This window comes from Platalea leucorodia, assembly GCF_965183815.1.
Source record: "Platalea leucorodia genome assembly, chromosome: 9".
Lineage (NCBI taxonomy): Eukaryota > Metazoa > Chordata > Aves > Pelecaniformes > Threskiornithidae > Platalea > Platalea leucorodia.
This window is the reverse complement of record NC_138831.1, coordinates 20,657,864-20,680,918: the sequence shown is the minus strand read 5'-3', so window position 1 is coordinate 20,680,918 and position 23,055 is coordinate 20,657,864. Positions and strand designations below refer to the sequence as shown.

Genomic DNA, 23,055 nt, shown 5'->3' with positions numbered 1-23,055 from the left:
GCTTCCCAGAGCGCCGCGCGCGGGGGTGGGGGGGCGGAAGTTCCGGTTTCTCGCCGTGGTTGCGCTGGGCCTGGCGCGGCGGGAGCGGCGGCGGAGGTGAGGGGCGGCCGTACGCCGCCGGCCCGGCCGCGGCCCCGCCGGGGGAGCGGCGGCGGCGGTGGCGGCGGCGGGCTGCGCGGTGCGTGGGTGCCGCTCGGCGTGGCGGAGTCGGGCGGGGCTGGCGGGCTTTGCCTGGGGAGGGAGGCGCGGGTGCGAGGCCTGGCGTGGGGCCGGCGGGGTGGCGGAGCGGAGGCGGCTCCCGGGGGTCTTTCGGGTGTAGGGGAGCGGAGCGGGGACGTCTCGCGGGGTACGGGGGCGGGGCAGAGCCTCCCCTACGGCCGTCCGGGACAGGGAAGCGGGGAGGGGGGGTGTGTGTGTGGGTGTCCCCTGGGATAAAGGGGGGTCTCCCTTAGCGTCGGGGCGGGGGGCTCCTGGGGGTCTCCCGGGACGGGGAGGTGTCTTCCCGTGGGGATGTGCGGGATAGAGGAGTGTGCGGGGGGGGAGACTGCCCTTCCTAGGGGCCACCTGGGATAGAGAAGCAGGGGGTTCCTCCTGTGGAGTCCATCGGGATGGATGTGTGTGTGTGTCTTTTTTGCGGACACCCGTGACGGGGTGTAGCCCGAGGCTGGGGCTGCCGAGGCTGCGAGCCGTGAGGAAGCAGGTCGCGGCTCCGTGCCCTGGCTGTCCTCCTCGGAGCCTCACGCCCCCGTGGGACGGGGACCGTGGGCTTGGGCAGCTCGGTCCCTGCTGCGGGAGTACCACGGGGTGCCCCGTGCGGCTGTGCCGAGCGCTGGGGCCTGCTGACTGTGTCTTTGTCGGCGATTGTGGTGTTTCTGGGTATCTCTGTGTTATTCTGAGGCCCCTGATCAAAATTAGGGCTTCTTTCACACCATGTCCTATGTGTTTCCATGAAAAGTGTCTCAGAACACTTGTGCATTTAAAAGAGACGGACAAAAAGTGGGCTGGGTTCGTGCTGGGATGTAGAGAAAGGTGATCAGGGCTGGTGTGCAGGGCTGGGGGTGTGTTAGCTGATAGTAAGGCTCAGTGATGGGCTGAATGGGATTTTGCGCTGTAAATATGGGCTAAGGTGCAGGCAGAATGTGGCCCGGCTCGTGCTGGGGGCTGGTGAAGGCCGGGTAATGCAGTGGTAGTGAACTACTGGGTGTAATAACGGTGGTTTTCATGTTTTGTTTTTTAAAATAATTGGCACTACAAGAGTTTGATGTTGTTGCTGGTTGGCGTGAAAGTCTCTCCCAACACTCCCTAGTTGGGAATGCGCTCATGAAGTCCTTTGGGACAAGCAAGGTCAGGATAGCAATGGGGGTGTGTGTGTGTGTGTTAGAAATTCACCCAGTTGTTTCTAATACATGTTTTTAAAAGCATCATGCAACTGAAAAGCACGCACATCCCTTATTTTAAGTGAAAACCTCCAGCCTGACACCCGGAAGAGCTGAAGTGGTTCTCTCTCCCTTTGATTTCAAACTTCAGTGACGTGGTTTTGATATGTCTTCACTTCTGGATTAGACATCTTTAACATTGGAAATAACAGGCTTTCTTCGCTACTTGCAGTTTCTGTAGCTTGGGGAAATGTTTTGGGTTTTTTTTTTACTTCCTGTAGTACCTGAATTTCACAGAGGCTTTTTCCTTTCTTCAGCCTTGCAAAAACTTTACTGGGTACAGAAAGTTGTTCTGCAGCAAATTACTTCCTCTGTTCTTTGAGCGTAGTCTTGTGCGTAGTTATGTGTTTGATTTCCTCATGGTCTATAAATACCAAGTCTGGCAGCCTTGGCAAAATCTGTTTGGAGAGAAGTTGTGAATATTGGAGTATTTTTCTGAAAATAGCATCTCTCTGAAACTTCACGTTGCCTAATCCTTCACCAATTTCTCCTCTCTCCCCCCAGATTTGGAAAACAGGGTGCAGAGCTGGGTGTAAGTCAGTGAGGAGATGCTCGAGGTCTGTGCTGGCATTCCTCACTCTGCCCCTTGCCAGAAATCTTTAATTATTCCTTAATACGGCCAGCTTCTTAGTCTGGCTCAGTTGCGTGCTTCTGATGTGCAATGCCATTATTTTACCATAGTACAATGTAAATTGAAATAAGAGATCCAAAAGAGTCTGCCGTCAGGCTTGGCATGTGCATTTGGAAAGCAGAATCGGGGACATCCCCTGAGCGGCAGTGCCAGGCGCTGGGCTGTCCTGGGGATGCGCTGGGGAGGGCAGGGGCATGGTCCAGAGGAAGTCCTTGGGTGTAATTGCTGGGGAGCATCTGGAGCTCCATCAGTCTCTCCTATGTGCTGGGAGGGGCTGCAGGACCACCGGTCATTAGAGGAACTAAGACCACAAAAGAGCTTCCGCTCCTCTGAGACTCACCTTTTGTATCTTCACTTGAGCCGAGGCTTTGCCACTAGGAAACAGAGCCAGCTGGGAGAGGAGGAAGGAAATAAAATGCATAGTTTCAGGATGCATATTGGCCCTCCTGAATATTCAGTATAATTGTAACAGCTAATTATTGTCTTGAAACAACTCTAAATCCAGGCTCTGTGAGTAACCGGACCACGTTGTGCATTCTGCAGCCGTGTTACTGCGTCACTATGAAATGTCCTTTGCTGCCATCTCCTTCAGATGCATGGTTGTGACTGAGGTATGGCAAAACTAACTGGTGCCTAATTCCTAGCACTTGAGGGTAGATTTTTGCTGTGCTTTGCTGCTGGCCTGGCCCAGCCACGGGCTCTGTTGGTGTGTCTTTGGCAAACAGCCTTACTCACACTGACCTGTCTCCCAGTATCTGCCTGTGAGCAGGGAGCTGAGCTGGCTGTTACCCGAAGGGTAAATCCTGACGCATCTCATCACAGCGTGCATCTCTTGGAGCAGTTGTAGCAGGGTGTACCTCCAGGAGATCCTGGTGTTGGTGGAAGCCAGTCTAAGAAGTCTTTGTCCCTGTCCTGCAGTTTGCTGTTACCTCGTGTTGTGGGGCTGTGTAGTAAACCGTATCGCTGAAATGACCTAGGTTAAATATAACTCTCTTCGGAGGGTCATCTGTGGTGCAGACCCAGAAAAGCAGAAGCTAGCACAACTAACACATTGCGCATTGCCAAGGGCAGAGCAGTGGGAGCAAGTCCTATGAGGCTGAACAGGGGACTGTCGGAGCCAGTGTTGCTGCCTGTGTTATTGAACCATGACCTCATACTCGTGGATGTTGCTGCGTGGCTCAGGTGATCTATGCCAGGCCTGATATCGATCCAATAGTATTTTTTTCCCTGTCTGATAATTTGAATATTATGTCTAAACAGTTCCCAGCTGGCAAGCGATTTTTTTTTTTAAGCATTGGTAAGCTTGTTGACTTAATGAGAACTGGAGTGGGGGAGGAAATCCAAAAGGGAAGAACAAGAAACACCAGGTCTGCAGATGTCTGCAGGCTGCAAAAGATCATAGATAAAAGAACTGGCTGATGACAGCCAACCGTTACGATGACTGCCATAACCATCTCCCTTCGCCTGTTCTCTCCGTGGAGGGTGCAACATCAGGTTTCTTAGATTCACCTCCGACAAAGAAAAAACAATAGAGCTTGTGGAGGAAATCCTCGGGACCAGGGAGGTGCCTGTTACATCGAGAGCCATGTAAAACGTAAGCAGACCAGTGCTCTCAGGCTTGAGTAGCCGCTTAAACGAACCTGTTTCTTTAGAAATGGCATTACGGCGGATGGATCAGCGGCAGTTGTACAGGTTGCCTTCATCAGCCTCCACGCACTTGCATGGTGAGGCCTGCCAGGCCCTGCTGTCCCTGGCTCCCACGTGAGCGTTCACCGGCTGGTGATGGACCCCGGCAGGAGTGGGTACTCCCTCTTGGCAGGGCAGCTCCCTTTAGCTCCTTGGCACAGGCGGCTGCTGGCAGCGGCATCTGGAATTGCTCCCTGGTGCAAGGTCTGTCATAACCTGCTCTGTCGACCTGCCACCCGTACAGCAGTGCTGACCTTTGGAAGTGAGAGGAAACAGCATCTCGTGTGCTTTTCTTTGACATTAGTTGCTCTAGCCAGACCTGGTGGTGACTGTCTGTACTGTCTTTTGTTCCACCTAACCACTGCAGTTAGTTTAATCCTGCTTTTGAGCTGCTTTGTAGCAGCATGCGAGCCCCTGGTCTCCTAACCTTGGTCTGGTGGCACGGCAGCCCCCCTGAACAACTGCAACTGGATTCGCCAGAACAGATTTGAGACCATCAGGTTGCTAGCTACCTCATTCTGCTCTATGCTCTGCTGCAACCTTTTTTTTTTCTTTTTTTTTTTTTTGTAAAGGCGGAAGTACTTCCCATATCAAGTCCCAGCTTTGGCAATTGCCAGGAAATCCTCACCTTCTCTGCTGGTGGGAGGAAGTGGATGAAATTTTAGATCTCTGTTGAGGCAAGTGTTATTTGCGGCACTCGGCTTGATGAGAGCAGCGTTGGAGAACAGTGCCTGTAATGATTTATTGGCAAAGCCTACTCTGTTATCTACATACTTTTGAGGGCAGAGTAAGCATAGTAGACCAATAGTAGTGATTGTTTCCTTGAACAGCAAAGAGCTTTTGGCAAAAATAGTTTGGATTAAACATTAATTGCAAACTGTTGTTCGGCAACGGTCCTTGTTGTTTATAGATTGTGGTGTTCTCACATTTCTAGCTGTACTCCGAATAGTGTCAGACAGCACGGTATGTTGGAAAGCTTTATGTTAATCAAAGGAGATATCAAATTGTTTGCCCACCCGTATTGACAGTTTGATTATCAGAAGTCGTTTGATGCTTGCAAATTTGAACGTGGAGAAACACGACAATTAAATTCATTGATGCCACAGCGTGGTCTTGTATATTTGTGAATCCCGATCAGATGTTCCACACACCCCTTCTCCTAACAAGCAGTATTTTTCTTACGCGATGTGTATTCTTTGCCTTGCAGCTTATCGTCACGTTATTTATTCAACAGGTTGTCCTGTCTTGGTGTTCTTAGAGTGAATTAACCATTTCTGGAAACCTACCAGACAAGATCAAAATGTGGGGAGACCATCGACAAGGCAACAGAATGGGGTCTTTTCGGTAAGCATTTGAATGTATAGTTTGTTTCAGCAACATTCTTAAATACAAAAAGCTGTAGGAACTTTCTGTTTGTCAATATTTCTGCACATCCTCCCATAAGCAGACTATTTTGGTAAAAGTTCCCAGGTCCGTGTGGAGCCTAGGTGTGATTGCCAAAGAATAGGCAAGTTAAGTGACAGTGTAACTTTCTGCATTTCTGTCAAGTTTTTTCATTTCTTTTTTCTTAACAACAGCTGCTTTTAGTATTTCTATTCCTTCTCCACACCACCTTTTCTAGCGATACTTAGTTTAGCTGTTGTAAGCTAAGGTGATGATGTGCCATATGGATTTTGGTGCTGTGTGCTATTAAGACCTAGAAGAGAAGAGCCTAATAGTGTGATGTTGATTCTCTTCAACCACGGTGCTTGCCTTAACTTCAGAAATACTGGCACTTTCATTGCACACAGGCTTTTATGAAAACTTTGAGAGTTTAGTTCTCTCCGTGAGGTTAAGTAGAGCGTATATCCCCATGTTCTTGGCCGTGCTCCTTCATTAGGCATTTTTGAATGTCACTGGAACCATTTTTAAGATTCATATGCAACTGGACCTGCAGAGCATGATATTTTTCTTACTTTATATTCCTCTGGTTGTTACTAGGCCCTGTGTTTGCAAGTGGGCTCTGGGTATAAAAAAAAATGGAGACGCCAAGAGCTAGGGTTTTCCTCTGTTGTGCATGATTCTTTCATCTTTTGCTCACATGTCCAGCTCCGTTACTTGAATATCAGCTTAATAAAGGTACTTTGTCATGGCATACCTTAGGTTTCTGCAATAAGAATACTTCAAATAATTATCCAACTGTAATGTGTTGAGAAAGCTGATGACATTTGGGCTACGAAAACCAGTATCCTCCAGAACATGTCTTACTGGTATTGATAGGAACGTAATTGTGTTTTGTGATGATATCAGTAGTGCTGTTCTGCTGATTTTTAAGTGGATTTTATGGGCATCATTCTTTACTGTATTGGATGGGGAATTCTAACCTTGAACCAAGTTTTAATTACTGTTCTATACGATGGTGAAACAGGGGCATGTAGCTTAGGAAATCTGTATGTGGTTTGATTAACTGTGCAAATGTCACCTTGCATTCTGTTGTCGAGTGATGCTGTAGTGAAACTCGAGGAAGAACACGACTTGCTGTAGTTGCTAAGGAAATGTCCACTGATTTGGGTAGCATTTGGTGTTATTTTAAAATGTGTTGATATTTTATTATTCTATTTTTTTTTAAAATGTATTGGAACCTCGCTTAGATAAAAAATCAGGTCACTCCATCTCAAAAAAAAACCTCATTGGGTTTTGAAAAACTGTTGTAAGAGGAAACCTCTTCCTGAGTGGGTTTATGCAGATATCAGGAGAGCCCACAGCTATAGTGTTGAAAACTCAGTGTAAGACAGCCAGTGTGGAGGCACAGGATCATCTTGAACGTTGATTGTTGGCATATTCCTGTGAGGCATCCTCAAAGTCTGAACTGATAGCTTTCAGCATTTTGCCAGTTTAGACTCCAGCACAAGGAAGCGTAAATGCGTCTCTGTAGCATGTTAATAGAGCGTGTTTGGTAACCTCTGCTTTTATGTGCCTCAGGATGACGTGTGAAGTTAGCCGTTTGTCATACTGCCTGGAGAGCTTAAGCTCAAGTGGTTCCTCACAGGCGTGTGCTGGTGATGCTAATGAACAAACGCACCAGCTGGTGGAACCTTGAACAGCTGCAGAGCTGTGTGCACTGCAGGTCTATGTGGATTGCTACCATCATTAACCCATTAATATTGCAGGTATTCCCTGTTGAGTGCTTCTGGAAATTGTGCTGAAATGGGAGCACCCAAGTTTACTTTCTCACATCTGTCGTATGCTGCCTCATCTTAAACTGCCAAACATCAATATCTTCTGCGGATCTTAGACTGTTACACAACTCTATAAAAGTTTAGAGAAGAATGTGCTGCTGTGTAGATTTCAGACTCTAAGCACGTTATGAATAATACTGTCTTTATTTCTACAGTGGGAGCCAAGAAGAAAGGTTTGCTCCCGGGTGGAACAGGGAATATCCTCCTTCCCTTGATAGTCTTGCTCAAGAAAGACACTCTGGCAACTTCTCTGGCAGAGAATCACTTCCTTTTGATATCCAGGCACTCACAGGCCTCCTCAATCCTCAGTTTGCCAACAGAGAGGAACCTTCTTTCAGCTTTGGAGCTAGAGATGGACCACGTAGTGACTTCAGAGGTGGGGAGGGGCACCATGATTTCAGGGGCAGAGATTTCCCATCATCTGACTTCCAGGGCAGAGATGAGTCTCAGATGGATTTCAGAGGTAGGGAGCCACCTTCTTCTGAGTATAGGGGCAGGGATATGTACTCTGGAGACTTCCGTGAGAGAGAAGGGCCACCTATGGACTTCAGGGGTGGGGACGTTCCGTCAGTGGACTACAGGAACAGGGAGACGTTCCGTATGAACTACAGGGATAGGGAAGCACATAATATGGATTACAGGGGCAGAGATGAACCTCCATCAAACTTCAGGGGAAGGGGGTCTTTTGATCTAGACTTTAGAGGTCGAGATGGATCTCATTCAGACTTTAGGGCAAGAGATGTGTCTGAGTTAGACTACAGGGGCAGAGAGCATTCCTATTCAGACTTCAGAAATAGGGATGTACCTGATTTGGACTTCAGGGGTGTGGGCACCTCTGATTTGGACTTCAGAAACAGAAATGCACCGTCGTCAGACTTCAGAAATAGGCACAGGTCCCGGTCTGATCAGGATTTTAGGAGCAGAGATGTGGCTCCTCCTATGGACTTTTCAGATAGGGAAATGCCTCCTGTGGATCAAAGCCTTGTAGATTTTAGGCGCAACCAATCTACTGTACCTTTAGCAGAAAGAGAGGGCTCTGGTTTAAGCACCAGCAAGAGAGAGGAGTCTGCACTTGGTCTAGATAGAACTCCCTTTGGTAGCCAAAAAGGAGAATTTCAACATTCAGAAGCACCAGCCAGAGAAGAGGAATCCCTTGGATTGGCTCTTGAAGACGACACTTCACACAATTTCCAAAATAGCTGTGGACCTCTTCCTACTCTTCAGGACCAAGAGGAGCAACCTCAGACCTTTGCTAACAAGCAGCAACAGCAGCAGCTTTCTGGGGGGGAGCAGCAAAGATCCGATTCTGATCTTGGGTTAAAGGGTGAAGGTGGCCTGGATTTCCTTGGAAGGCAAGATACTGACTACCGAAACATTGAGTATCGCGATGTGGATCACCGGCTGCCAGGGCATCAGATGTTTGATTATGAACATGGCAAGTCGTTTTCAGAAGGAAAACCCAGCAAAGACTCTAGACCCTATAAGAGCCTTCAGGTAGGTGGTTTTGTCAGTTGATGTTTCTGTTAAATGCGTGTTGGCCAAAGAATGGAAGGAGCTGGGAAGGAGTCTTTCATTCATATCCTGTCACTTCAGTTCTATCCTAATTCACTGTCCTTCTCTGAGGTCATCCTCATGCTCCAGGTTGTTCTAATGGGTGCCCTTCCTATCTCAGAAATACTTCCTTCTCAAGAGAAATGAGAATTGCTAAATATGTAGAAACAGATTTGGTTCAGAAAGTCCCCAAGTTGAAAACGACCAGACAGAGGGAGGGTGTTGGGGGGAAGTAGAATATAAAAGAACTTATTTTGTTATTTTCTCCTGCACATTGCTTATGAGCGCTACCAGAGAGAAGCTACTGGCTTGGGTGGACCTTTGTAGAACAGCACAGCTGTTCTCATGCATGCTTTGTTTTCCTTCAGAGTTAACTTTGGAATCTGAAGGTAATGGTAACTACTTGAGTTAATAACTACTATTGAGTTTGAATCTCCCACTGCTGGAAAGCAGAGAGAGGTGATTTGCCTGTTTTATTTTCCTGGACCTGGATCTCATTGTACAGCTCAGTGAGCATATGAAGCTAGTAATCCAAGTCCTCCAGAGCTCTCTGAATCTTAAGCAGTGCTGTGGTTAAAGATTTGAGCCAGTCTGCGTACGGGCCTTTGCCTTTGAATTATACCCTGCTTTATTTTGTTACTGTTTGTGTATCTTGGGAGCTAGCATCTCTCATTTGTAAAAACCATCTTGATTGTGTGAACCCAAGGACCAAGATTACCGGACCTGTCCCAAATATGTGAAGCCGAGCAAGCTCATTCGGCTAGGAGGAGTGCCTGAAACTGCCACAAAGGATGATGTAAGTGGGATATTTTTCATCCAAAAACTTCTATCAAGGTTTCTAAATGTACCAGATGGTCTGTCATTTTCCCGAGGGAAAAACCAGATTTAGAAGTGATTGCAATGTTATTTTTTTATCTGATTATTCTGGTTTTTGGGGGGTCTGGAAGCGATGTGTTTTTCTGCAGTCACATGTGAGGTGTTGGTGGCTAGAAGCCTTGACTCCAGACTCTTTTTAACATGCCTTACTTCCAGTGTTGCTTTATATATACCAAATACTGTTATTACTTTGTTATTATGTTTTGGGCTCAGATCTGTAGCGTATAAGTGAACTTGTTCGTTCTTAGTTACTTGAAATTGCTTAAATGAGATCTTATACAGATGGAAAAGATGGCTGCTGTTACAGCTGATTTTAGTAAAAAACCAAAAAAATAGTCTAGGCTATAAGGTGAAAGAAGCTCCCTTTCCAAAGACTTTGAATTAGGATGTTTTTTTGGTGGCAATTCCAGACATGAGAACCCCTACACGCAACAGTTTTTGCTAGGGTTAGCTGTAATGATCAGAGCTTCTGAGGCTTGATGCTGGAGAACTCATGACAGAAACCTTGTCCATCAGAGGATGGTAACACTCAGAACAGTCACCCCATGTCCCTTGATTTTCTTAAAGGCAGTAAGACATCTCTGACCTTAAATAGGGATCAGAGGTGAACTGTCTGGCTGAAACCAGCGTGATAAACCTTTGCAGAGTTGAATTGTGGTGTAAATGGTGCTCACTTATTTAAACAAAAACCAAAAATACTTCCCAAAACTCAATAAACAGTTCTCAGGTACTGCTGGAACTTAATCTGGAAAATGTGTAAGTTTGTAACAGAGTTAACCTAGAAAGAAAGAAGACTTGGGGAGAGATAGATGTATGTTAGCAAGTGCTTCACTTTCCAAGGTTTGATTTTGGAGACTGAAGTGGATCTTTATTTTCCTGTAGATTCTCAATGCTTTCCGAGGCCCTGATGGGACGCCTGTGAAGGACTTGCGACTGAAAGATTACAGTTCAGGTGAGAATGCTTTTCCAGTGCTTCTAGTTTCAAGTTTACAAAAGAGTATTTTTCACACTGATAACTCACTGAGGCAGTTTGGTTAAAGTCTTTCGTGCCACAATTGCAGGTATTTTCGAACGAAAATGCCCACTGAGTTTTGTAGTTTGTCCTCTTGTCTTCAGAACTGATGGCTATGCTCACTGCTACTTCAGAGGTAAAGCATGTGTCCTGGTGCCTCTAGAGAGCTGTAGGAGCAGCAGGAAAATAGTAAGGCTGTTCTACTGGCCATCAAGAGTAAAGCCAATACTGACATGGGACAGCAGGCTAATTCCTCAATAGATTTTTAAAAAAATTATTATTAAATCCTTTTGGATTGTTCTACATCTTGTTTCTGCGATGGCCTTACTGTGGAACATGTCCTGCACAAACAGTGTCCTCAGGAAACCTGATACACCCTAACATTTCTCCTTCAGTAACATGAAACTGTTACCCTTCTTAGGTATGAAGACAGGTTAAAAAAAGAAAAAGTAAGTTTTATAAGCGAATATCCAAATACTGGGTCTGGATGCTCTTCCTCATTCAAAGGATAAAGTTTTGCTGTACTTCTGATCAGTATGTATAGGATTCTGAAGAAAGAAATATTTTACAAGGCTGCTTTGTGAGAAAGTTGTACTGGAACAAAGATGTGCGATGGTAGGAAATGCAGGGTGAGTCCTTGGGATTGGTTTGGATAATACTGGTAGGAAATACCTGGAGACCGGGTTTGTTGGGTTGTGGGTTTTGTTTTTTTTTTTAACCCTAGGAAAGCAGAGGCTTCTACCCTCATCAGTGCTTTTTCTTATTACCAGTATGGGTTGCACATGAAGCAGCTGGAATTCTTGGTGTCAATACATTATATAAAGGCTTCCTATGTGTTTAGTAGCTGGGGAGAGAAACTGGGGCAGTTGGGTATTTCTCAAGTATATTTTTGTTTCTGGAAGCTGTCAAAGGAGATTTCACAACCTTCTCGTGAACCTTTGAACTAAAGAACACCATTGTGTCACATAATCTGGTCTGGCCCAACAAGCAGGGCTTAAAGGGCACAGTCAACCTTTCTTGCTTCCTTTCCTCTTTTCTAAGCATAGTACAGCATGTCTGTCATCACCCCCACAGCACTGACTGCAACCCAATAATTGCAACATACTCATTTTTTGCCTGTGCTGACGTGATTTGTCAGTTGTTTTTTTCTGAAATGCATCACTTTTCAGTAATAAATCAACTTGACCTGGGAATCTCTTCATAAGTCTCTTCTCGTGTGCATTATTAGGACGTACTGCCTTCATGAGAGAATTGTTGTCTTCTCCTTCCCATTCCCCATTTCAAAGGCTACTCAGGATGACACATAGTGTCTGAAGTTATGTGCAGAAGCCCTGGTATCTGCTGGTGGTCACATGTCACAAGGGTTGCAGTTTTCTGCTGTCTCTCCAAAAGCGGTGTTCTGTTTCAGTCTGTCTCCTCAGCTGCAAAGTTGTTGTTGGTTTGGGTTGGGTTTTTTTTAAGTTTTTCTGGCAATTGTGGGGAGGGAAAGAATGACGTTAAAATTAGCTCATATTTTATGAGCTATTTAAAGCTGCTGTTTAACCCTGTCCAGTCAACATCAGTAATTTAAGCAGTGCAGCATTATTCTAGGTTACATGGATACTCCAAAGACTTTGTTTTGTGTTATGTCCTGAGGCTGCAAATGCAGCTGCTAGTTTAAACAGCTTTCTGATCCTTCTTATAGAGGATGGATACGTCTAGGACAATAAAAGCTTCCTGAATTGTGAAAACAACTTCTTGAAATTGGGTTACTAGAAGAATTTAATCCAGCTTTTCACATTAGGTCATCCTGTAGAGAAGTATTGAATTCATATTAACTTCTGAAAAGCTAAGCCTGTTTGAAACTAGAGGCCAGTCATGGGCTAAACAATGCTTTTAGGATGGGGTGTGTTATGTAAATATTCGTAAGAATTAAAAGCAAACTTGCTGGATTACTAATGTCTCTCAGATACACCTGGGCCCACTGGCTGCGTTGCCGTATCAGCTCAAAGGGATGACGGCAGCCTGGCTCAGAAGAGTGTGTGCTAAGCCTGTCTGAGTGGGTTGTATATTTTTGAGTGCTGTCCAGAAATGTTAAAAATAACATTAATCGTGAGTATGCATGTTGAGCGTGTTTGAGAGAAGAATGCCTGCAGCTGTTGGAGAACAATAACAGCCATAACAAATAACATGCAATTAACTCGAAATAAGTGAGGTTCGGATCAGTTTCACAAAAAGATAATGCTTATCATAAAGCTTATCTCAGCAGCTTCAACATGATGATTCCACTGTATGATCTTTCATGAGACTCTTTCTGTTTTGGCGGAAAATATATGGTTGTTTTTTCTGGGAAAAAGCAGCTCAACTTCTTTTTATAAAGCCCTTTCTTTTCACACACTGTGTATGTGCTAAGGGAAGCGTATTTTCACTGAAGGTTGTGCTGAGCATGGCACACTGTTCTTAATATACCTGGTGTGATTTTGGTACACATTCAAGCTGTTTATTCTTTAGATTATTTTGTCTCTGAAGCCCACAGACTGAAACAGTGTCTAGATTTTCAACTAGGTAGTGAAAGGAGAGGCCTTAAGAAGTGGCATAGTAATTCTATTTAAATCAAAAAGGCAGATGTTTACAGACAATGATAAAATATCAAAGTCAGACTTTATAGTATTGCCCTATGCAACATTAACTTGTAATTTCCATCAGTTACATTTTTGAATTGATGCCTGTCTGTTCAGACTGGAAGTATCAAATCCATTTGTCGGGGGGAGAGGGCTTCTTCCAATGTAAGGTGTAAGCCTTGGCAGAAATAACTGCATTAGATTGTTGGTTTATCTTTCAGCTTGCCTTCTCAAGTGTGTTTGGTCATATCTGTTCAATTAATCATTACAAAGAATAAACCCTGAGGTGATAGTGGAATCTTCTCAGGGACCATTAACTGCTTTAGTCTGCAGTATCTGCTGGTGCCTCTTGCTGCCTGATGCGGAGGCAGAGCCGTGGATGTACTGCTGCTTCGGTAGATACTAGCGGTGATGACTTGTCAGCAGCTCTCTGAGAAGGGGTTGTCGGTAACGGCTTGTGAGCTCCCCCTGTCCCATCTGAAGGTACTTGTCTCTGCTCAACAGGGTCAAGGCTTTCATGTGGCTTTACAGTGTGGGCCTCCCTCTGCGGAGCTGTTAGTGCAGCGTGTAACAGCACCCGGCTACTTGTGGCACAGTGTCTGTCATTCTCCTGTTACTGTCTGTGCGTTTGTGTTGGTGCTGACTGCCAGGAACTTGAAACCGGTATCTTTTGACCTTCTTGTCCTGGTTTTGATTGTATTTTAAACTTATGTTCTGCCTGATTCTCATCAAGCTTTATTTCTACTTTCCTGACTAATGTCAAACATAAGCAAAGTCTGAGATATCATCTTGAGTGTCTGATGTGCACAGAACTCTTTGGCTGAACACGAACGTATGCCCTGGAGAAGAGAGCACATGGAGCTATCTTTATCTTAAAGGGCTGCTTATGATGAGTCGTTCACCCTTAAAAGATGCTGCAATGATATCCAAGTAATAAGTGAAAACATGAAGTGTACTCTGAGCCTTCTGTTCAAATTGTTCTCCTGGAGGCAGTCTGCGGTGGGACAAGCTTGGAACGTGTGTTTTCCAACCAGGATTCGTGTTAGGGTTAGTACCAGCAGTTGGGAAAAGCTATTCAGGGAAAGCAAGCCTGAGAAATTGCTGGCAGCCCATGAGGCTTTTCTAGCTTACTCTACAAGCCCATCTGGGGAACTGAGAGGAGTTTTTGCTGAGCTGGGAGAGCCTGGTGGAGAATGGACACACTGACCAAGCTGGAGAGCAGCACGTGCAGAGAGGAGCTCTGTGAAGTGGATCTGGAGGGACCAGGTGAGCTGGATTGCAATCAGAAGGAGCAGTGAGGTCTACCCCAGCCCCTTTATGTACCGTCTAAATTAGTGCAGCACTTCAGAAATTGGGAGATTTGGGTTTGTTAACCCTCTTCTGACCCTTGTGAATACTCGCTTTTGATCCATGGGTGGGGATGTGGGAATGCAATGCTGCACCCCTGAGGAGTAAAGCACTCATGGGAGGGGGATGATGGGAGCAGGGAGGAGCTCTCTGAACAGCAGTAATGCTTGCGGCCAGAGGGATGTCTGCATCTATACAGGTGGCTGATGCTAAAGGACAGGCATCCTCCTGTGGTGGAGGTACATATAGGAAATGTAGTGTAACTTGAAAATGTGACTAACCTAGCAGCTACTTAATGGCAGCTGCCTGCTCCATTTTTAAAAGCTTTTGTTTTAGCAAGCAGTATTGGCGCTGAATGTACTTTATTGCTTGCTTAGCCATGTTCTTGCACAAGCATTTATTTTTTTGTTTCATTTCTCTGGACCTGGCCCTTTTGTGGTGCTTGGAACTGCCCCCCTTATCCTTCCCTTTGTTAAACTTAAACTGTCTTGGCCAAGTCCTAGAAGAAACTGGATTATCTTGCTTGTTCTCACTAAGCTCTGCCACATTGGTGCCCTGTTAAATATTAATGAGCACCTTAGATAAACCTTTAAAAGATGCTTTTTTTTTTTTTTTTCCCCCCTCCAAGTGCAGAGGGAATCTGATATCTTGTATATCAGAACAGTGAATCATTGGTTTCAGGAATATTTCAGGAAGCCTCTGAAATTTAAAATTGTATTCTTTAGTGTTGCATTTTTTTAAAACTCATTATCTAAGGTCCAGAAGTTTACACTTCATGATGGAAAAATTGGTACAGATTTTCGAGTGGTGCAGCTCTCCATACTAGAGATAAGTTCTTCATTTTCCATGGCTGGAGTGCGTCCCAAGGCAGTGAGATCTCCTCTCCCTTAAATCAGAGCTCCTGTTGTGGTAGCAGGCATGGCTATGCATTTGCCAGGCCCACATATAGCTGAGTCTTAGCTCCCTCACTGTAACTGTACATGTGGGTGGGGTTTGGGCTAGTAATGCTCTTAGAGGTGAGAAGCGCTGGTGAAATACTGCGCTTGCCCCCAGCTCCTGCATGCCACAGGTGCTGTCTTGCTGCAGCTTCCAGCCTTAGGTAGGGCTGGAGAGCTGAGCTGCTGCTCTGCATGGACAGGGGACGTTTCTGGAGGTGTGCAGCAGAACTGCGCTAAACTGAGACCTTTTTGTTTCCTTTCAGGAGTGATGCAGTGCCCTTGGGGAAACCCCCTCTGAGGGGTGGATTTGTGGCCAGCTAGTGCCTTCCTCACAAAGAGAGCGTGGCACCAACTCTGTGGAGTTTGATTAGGAGTAGATCCCACAAGGACTTATGTTCTTTGGTTTGGTACAAAGAATGCACTGTGGGTTGATGCGAGATGTCTCTAATACATGCTGTGGCGCAGAGGTGCATCTTGCCTGTTGTGCTAATTATACAGAAGACAACTTGGCTCACCATGAAGGCTGGTGCTAATGCACCACAGGAAGAATAATCTCCTGTTGCTGTGTTTAGTCCTTTGCGCAGTGAAGATTGTGTGGCTCACTCTACTGCGTCAGCCACAAATAAGGGCACGCAGATCTCAGGCACTTGCTGAGAGCTGAAGTGATCATCCACGAGCTCACAAGATGCTGTAGCACACACGGAGCTTCCTCTTGAGGCGCCACCAGATCGCCCACTCATCAGCAGAGTTCTTCAGTCTGGAGGGGCTTGCCTTTCAGAAGCTGGGGAGATGTCTTCAGCGCTGATCTGTGTGAAGCTATTGATTCTTGTTTGTAGACAGAATAGCCTGGTCAGGATTTAAAAAGCGCTTAGTTGGAATTAGTCCATGGCCATCAATACCAGTCCTTGCCAGTTTTACCAGCTGCGTGGGCAGTAGGCTTTTGGCTACTCTTGCTTGATTTCAGGGCAGTAGTGCATTGTCTTTTGGAAGCAAAAGGCGTTCTTGCCCATCTTTCCTCATCTGTGATGTGGTGGCTTAGGCAACAGGAAGTACACATCTGTTTTAAGTCAGTGTTTGTGATAATGATCAACCTTGGTTCGGGGTTATAAGGCCTGCTCAACAGAAAAGGTGGCAAACACGTTCATCCATAAAACATGGTCACAGCGCTTTTGACATGCAGAATCCTTCTGTCTGTAACCGTGTTTACAAATGTGCTCACCCTTTTTGCATCTCCAGCACAAAACTTCAAGGCTTTTCACAGTGTGCTGACATTATTGCATTGATTGCTTTTCTGAGTCATTTGTGCTAAATGACAGATCATAGATCCTGGAGACCATGTTCACATTAGCAGCACTTTAAAACCAGGTTGCTGTCTGCAGCACCTTCCCATGTATGCAGCTTCCAGTCCTCTCATGGAGTTTTGTGATGGCCCCAGCCTTCCTTGGATTCCAGGTTTCTGTACAACTATAATGTAATACTTTCTCTTTAATAAAGCTAGTGTGTACGATCTTAGTGTTGCGGGTTTTTCCCTCCTCCCCACTGTGCTGGTGTACAAACTACCCTCCTTCTGGGCCAAGAAGGGTTGACAACCATTTGGGGCTTTGACTGTTGTAGTTCCTGTAGTTGATGGAGCTGCCTGTGTCCGCCTTTGAGGGCACCTGAGGCAGGTCCTTTCTGGGTCTTGTCCTCCTGGATGGAGGGAGGAGGATGGACTGTAGTGCTCTGCCTTTCAGAATATAGCTGTTTCATATCCTGTGGTTTCAGTGCCGTTCTCTTGTGGAGCGCTGTTATGAATGAGTGCATAAGAATGTACTTTTTTATGCAGAGGGACAGTATAAAGTGGCAGGCCTTTTCCTAGCAGCCAGGTGTGGCTTGTAAATGCTCAGCCTTTGAAAGGAATTGGGGATATGGTTTGTTGCAGATCGTCCTGTTTAGTATTCAACAGCAAGCTTTTCTGGTACAGCTCTTCAGCTTTAGTAGCTCTGAAAACCAATTTATCTGTGCAGTAAAGAGCTCTGACAAATTTATGGACACTCAGAATCCACCAGCTCTTGGTTTTGGCTTCTGAGCTTGTGTTAGCATAGATAGATTGCCATCGTTCCCTGCCATGCTGTGGGGGTGCCCTCCAAGTTTTCAGACTGTGCAGTTAGCTTTATTTTCTCTGCTTGCCACGGAAGGCACTACGCTGTTGCCCATCCTCACTGCAATGGCAAGACTCGCCCTGTAAGCACGGATACAGCCACTACTGTGCATGTTCAGGAGCTCCTGTCTTCTTGGAAGCATCGAGTGTCTTATGCCTGCTAATAATAGTACACTGTAATAGCATAAAGATACAGAGAAAGCCCTGTGTTTTCCAGTATTTTTTTGTGATGAGGTATTCACTCTTTCGTATGGATGACCTACATCTGCATCTTTCCTTGGAGGAAACAGAAAAACTTGTGGATGGGGTTATGGGCATCTTGCCAAAATCTCCCACAGATGAGGTGGCTCTTTCTATTGACCGAGGAATAGCAGATTCTTTGAGAACAGTGTGCAAAATCCTGTTTCCACTACCCGAGCTGTGCAAAGGTCAGCGTGTGCCATTGCAGATTCCTTCAAGGGATGTGGAAGTCCTCCATATCCATTCCATACTTTATGCTGTAGTTGCCTTTGAAGCAATAGAACTTTCTTCTCTAACGTGGGTGAAACTCTGGAGAGGATTTCCCCAGCTGCACTCTGCTCTGCCACGCTATCTCAGGAGACAGCAAGCAGCAAGAATATCCTTGCTTCAGCAGGCTGGCCATGGCTCTGCTTCAATGTGCTATCTCTCCGAGTCCTAGAAGTGCCCAAAACTGCAGATGCTTTTCTTCTGTGGTAGTTCTGTTTCATCCTACAGGAAAAAACACAAGTGAAGCGTTGTTGGGATGGTTGAGAAGCTCTCTGCCTGCCAAGACTCCATCATTATCATCTTCTGCCCTCAGGCTGCTTGGCCCCATCTGGCAGATGCAGGGACCCTCCACCACATTTGCAGTTGGCCCAGCTGTTCAGTTTAGCATAGTGTCTTGGCAACCTGTTACACAGAGTTACTTTAATAGGAGGCCATCTTCTTACCTTTCAGGCCAGAGGAGAGAGAATATGTTCATATTGCACCACAGCAGACAGGGGGTTTGTAGCAGTTGCTTTTGAGAAGGCAGGTGACTGTTCACCATGGACTTAAAGATGTGTAGATGTGACACTTAGGGATATGGTTTAGTGGTGGTGCACTTGGCAGCATTAGGTTTACGGTTGGACTCAATGATCTTAAAGAATGATTCTACAATAAGGTTACCTAATGCCTTCAGCTCGTAGGGGTGGGCAGTAATGTGACTTACTGCGTGCTCATTCCTAGAATCAAGGAGCTGGATCATCTCTCGAATTAGATGCCTTCGTCATGTTGCCATCATGCCTTCTTTCCAAAAGTATCTTTAGTTTGGCATAGACAGGGCTGCTGTCATTACGTGATCTTTTCACTTGGCCTCCAAAAACTCCAGAGACACTTTTTTGATGTCTTCACACTGCTTACAGCCCCTATCAGAACAACATTATGGTTTTCCTTTATTTAGATCTTTGACATAACAAACTATCATGAAGTAACACATTACTATGTGTCAGTTGTTCAGTAGAAACTGCGTGTAGAGAAACAAGTTTTATTTTAAATCCCAAGTCTTCGATCTTTTTTTCTGAAGCCAAAGAACAGTAATTTTAAGTCAAGCTTTCAGGATTTTTAGCCAAACCATGGCATGCTAACAGGGACCTGCTATTTGTTGTCAAAATTCCTTTTGCTAAAACACATCTGTTTCAGAGGCAAAATATTCCTTATTCAAACGTTTGCAGAGCAGCTTCCTGGAGCTCTAAATGTGTCCTTACTCCTAAGTATTAAGCAATCGTGCCCATTTTCAGTGCAGAAAACAACCGAGCATGCTTTGGGAACATCCATAAAGGATTGTGTATACAGAGAAGCACTTAAGGGAAAACAGAAGTCCTCTGGATTTTATGTGCACATTCTCCCTGTGTTATCATTTCACCCGTCGTATACAGCCTGTGATGCTGTAGACTTGCGCAACTGAGAGGAAGTAGTTAAATAAGGTACAAAAGTCCTTTTACACAGTTGACCTCAAACATGGGGGGAGATGAGGACATGCGTGTTTTATGGCTATGCTAGGGCCAAAATCTGGATGAATTCAAGTGTTGGAGGACTGTTCCCGTTGGGAAGTTCATTTGGACAGTGTAACTGTGCTGCAGCATGCTCAGAGGTTGCGTGGGGGGAAATACTGATTTCTTTCGTTTTTGACAGAGTCTGCGTTGATCACACATACTTCTGGCAAAACATAAAGCACTTCTTACTCCATGCTACTTTTTTGTGGATCCTGAAACTTTAGTGTTGTATTAATCAATAAGTCAAGGATCAAATTAGGAAGATACCAGGATTTATATCTTCATGTGAAACCTTGCTTGTGAATTTAGGCCACCTTGAGTCAAAAAACCCATGCTGTAGTCTTCAGCAGTGATTTTGCTTTGCTGGTTTGATCACTTTGGTTTTATTATTATGACCTGAAGAATACCAGTGAGTGTCTGAGAGCTCTCATTCACAGGGGATGTCAACTTACCTTGGGGTGCCTATTGAACCAATTCCTGCCATTAGGTGCCTGGCCCCATGCCTCTGTCAAAATCCCCTGCCCTGCTTCTGGTAACAGCAGCTGAATTGCTGTGTTCTGACAGGGAAACTGCGTGAAGGCTTTAGAAATAAAAATATGCAAGCTCAGCTGCTGACACAAAGAGCTGAACCAGCCCTACAGAGGAGGCAGGGAAGAGGCACAACAGTTGGTGGCAGGAGCCTCTCTAGCTGCTCCCCCTTAAGAACCAGCCTCAAGTGGCTTGGTTTTGTTTCAGGCGTTGTGCTCTGGGTAGTGTGATTATTGCAGATCATGGAAAAATCAGCAAACATTGCGTTTTGAAGGTGCTCTGTAGCAGCGCCATTGTTCCACAGACCTCCACTTCAGTGGCCTTTCCATCGTGGTCTGAAATGGAAGGATGCTTTCGTGGAGCTGGTGGCAGGGGGACAGGGCAGGGGTGCCATACCGTCCCAGGCTGATGTTACTCCGTAGTTCTCGCATACTGAGCACGCTTGTCAGATCCATGCAAAGGGCTGGATCTGGGGGCAGGGGAAAGTGTCAAGCCCTACAGATCTTCATCAGTGGTTCGGAGCGGAGCAGCGGCTCCAGGCTGCTCTCTTCTTGCGCCACTGCGTTGGTGCTGTCTGTGCAAGGACAACTCATAGTGAATTGCAGAACACTGCGTCCCTCTGCAACCTGACCACAAGAGCTGAACATCTGGGCTGAAGCTGCTTTTTGGCAGGATATGGGGCCACAGTTTCTGGTTTTGGTTCTCATTGTACATGTTACTGCTTATTAGATGGGGTGTGTTTGGTGGGGGAGGGCAGAGGTAAGAGAGTGCACAAGGAGAAGTGTGCTGGTCTTCCCCTTAACTGTCTCCACATAATGCTTGGAACAGTCCTGTAGTGTACGTTCCTCCAAGCATTTCAGCTTTTGTATCTATGTATAACATTCAGTGTTGCACTCAGTTGTGTCATCCTGGATTAAATCCACATCTAAACCACTCATTCACTTCACGAGGACTGGGATGTAAACTGCCTCTTGTTGTAGAGCAAATAGAGTGAAAACTTTTGCAATCTTGCTTTCTGTCTGTCAGGAGACCCCCTACTTCATATGCACGTGGAAATAAGATGGCACTCTGATCCTAGCTTGCTGATCATGGCAGCTTTCAAAAATCCTCTACATGAAGAGGAATCAGGATCCTTACAGGCTGACAAATATCATTCGTGCGGCCCTTTCCTGATCAGGGGGGAGAGAAGTGACTCTAGTTTTCTGGATTTGAATAAGACTTTAAAAGGTACCGTGTGAGCCTGCATGCTGCGCCGTGAAGCAGCAGAGGTGTCTGCCCAGAATGCAAAACAGTCTCCCAGCAAGGGGCAGCACTGCTCCTGGAGAGCAGCTCTCTTCTGCAGAGAGGAGGACTGCTTCATTTTCAAAATGTGATTTAGTGGGGCCGGAACTGCAGAGCAGAATGGATGCTATGGGAACAGCTGGGTGAATTTGGTTCTGTCGATTCTGCCAGCTGAAACTGTACCTCTAGTTCCAGGTGCCCACTTCATGTAAGAATATCAAGTGGCTTTAGCTGCCTTCCACCACAGATGGCGTGCTGCTGGCCCGTGTCTTTCACACAGCTGAAAAGCACCCAGATCGATAAATTTCCCTCTAGTGTAATTATATTGAGTAAAATAATATGGGGAAGGGGAATAAATTCCTATGCAAGGTAGAGGAGGAGCTGGATTCAAATTGGAGTCTTGTTATAAAGGCGAATGTGCAAAGTCAGGATTGTGTCGTTAGAGCAGTGTGCAAAAAGCTCCCAGAATAATAATAATAAAAAAATTGGTAGGGTTTGATGATGAAACAGTTTTGTATGGCCTTGTCTCTGATGTGGTTAAGTACAAACATGGTAAAGAAACAGAGAAGGAAAAATGGGAGAGTGCAGCAAATGTTCTTTGGTGTAGGCTTGGGGGAGATGGGGGTTGTTTTCCAGCAGACTGGAATGCCTTGCCTGAAAGAAGTGTGCATGGAGTTACCTTCCCGTGGAAGGTGAGGGGCTGAAGCAATAAGAACCAGATATGTACCTGGTTTGAAGGTACTGGTGTTAAGGTGTGCATCTTTAGGAGAGGAGACAAGCTCTTCACCAGGACAGCTAGGTGCCTAAAATGGTACAGTCCACACGCAGACTGGCTTTTCTCTCGCTCCTAACCAACCAAAAGAGCAGCAGGAGGAGGGAACCAAGCCTTTCCTCTCACTGTTTGTCCGTGTGGAAGCATCTCAGCCCATGATCATATGGAAAGCACTATTTTGGAGTGAGGTGGCCTTGGCATGTGAAGGGTGAGGTTGTGACTTTAGGTTGTTCCTCAGCACTTCAGTTCTTGGAGATAGTTTCAACATCAAGGATGGCTTTTAGTATGATCTTAGCGTCGGTAGTGTTCATCCTGCACTTTACTGTGGGTAACTGGAGTACACAGTTGAATCAGTGGGTCCCTCCTGCCACTGACTGAGATGGCGGCTTTCCAAGGAGTGAGAAGAGTAAAGGCTCTCTAGTTTCTTGCATCTAAACTTAAGCTCCCACACCCTTTTGTTACATGTGCAATAGCATCTATACCAAAATGAGAAAGTTCGAGTTTTCGTTCCTACTCCACTGTACTTTTTTGTAATACAAGGACTTCAAAAGTAAGCAGGTGTTGAAGGAAAAATAGCAAAGGCAAAGGAATCATGTTAGTTCTTTCTGAAATATTGCCCAATTAAAATGCTAGCTATTCATGTAAAATACATTTGCAGCAAGGTACTTCGAAATGACTTATCAACACTTGCTTTGGAGAGTGCTGCCTCCAAGGTAGCACAAAATGTGAAACTAGCAATGGAAAATCACTATGCCTTTAAAAAAAAAACAAAGCAATTATTTCTTGCCCTAAGGAAGGGTGTGCCTGTCACTGGGTTGTGTAAGGGGAAGTGGGAACACTGTACTATTAACATTCATGATAAACTGCACAGTTAATCATCATCCAGCTAGTCCCTGATTTCTCTCCTTTTCGTTCTGGAGTAGAGGGGTGGTGGTTAGAGTGTTTGTCATTGGAGGGAAAGGGAAATTGAATATTTAATGTGGCTTTCTTTATGACAAGGCACTAA

The 23,055-nt window shown here is 45.6% G+C and overlaps 1 protein-coding gene across 6 annotated transcripts in view; it reads left to right on the top strand.

The window, feature by feature from the left end:
* Positions 1–36: 36 nt before the first annotated feature.
* RBM6 (RNA binding motif protein 6) overlaps positions 37–23,055 on the top strand; it is a 59,806-nt gene continuing 36,787 nt past the window's right edge. Inside the window, exons 1-7 of one of the 6 annotated variants that reach the window (XM_082322736.1) lie at positions 53–96; positions 2,573–2,678; positions 4,326–4,430; positions 4,988–5,097; positions 7,127–8,465; positions 9,229–9,318; positions 10,281–10,350. In XM_082322736.1, coding sequence (XP_082178862.1) covers positions 5,054–5,097; positions 7,127–8,465; positions 9,229–9,318; positions 10,281–10,350 — 1,543 coding nt within the window. In that variant the 5' untranslated portion in view covers positions 53–96; positions 2,573–2,678; positions 4,326–4,430; positions 4,988–5,053. Of the gene's footprint in view, positions 97–2,572; positions 2,679–3,584; positions 3,662–3,846; positions 3,866–4,325; positions 4,431–4,960; positions 5,098–7,126; positions 8,466–9,228; positions 9,319–10,280; positions 10,351–23,055 lie in introns of those variants that run through there. The other 5 variants (XM_082322735.1, XM_082322737.1, XM_082322738.1 and 2 more) reach the window with 5 other exon arrangements.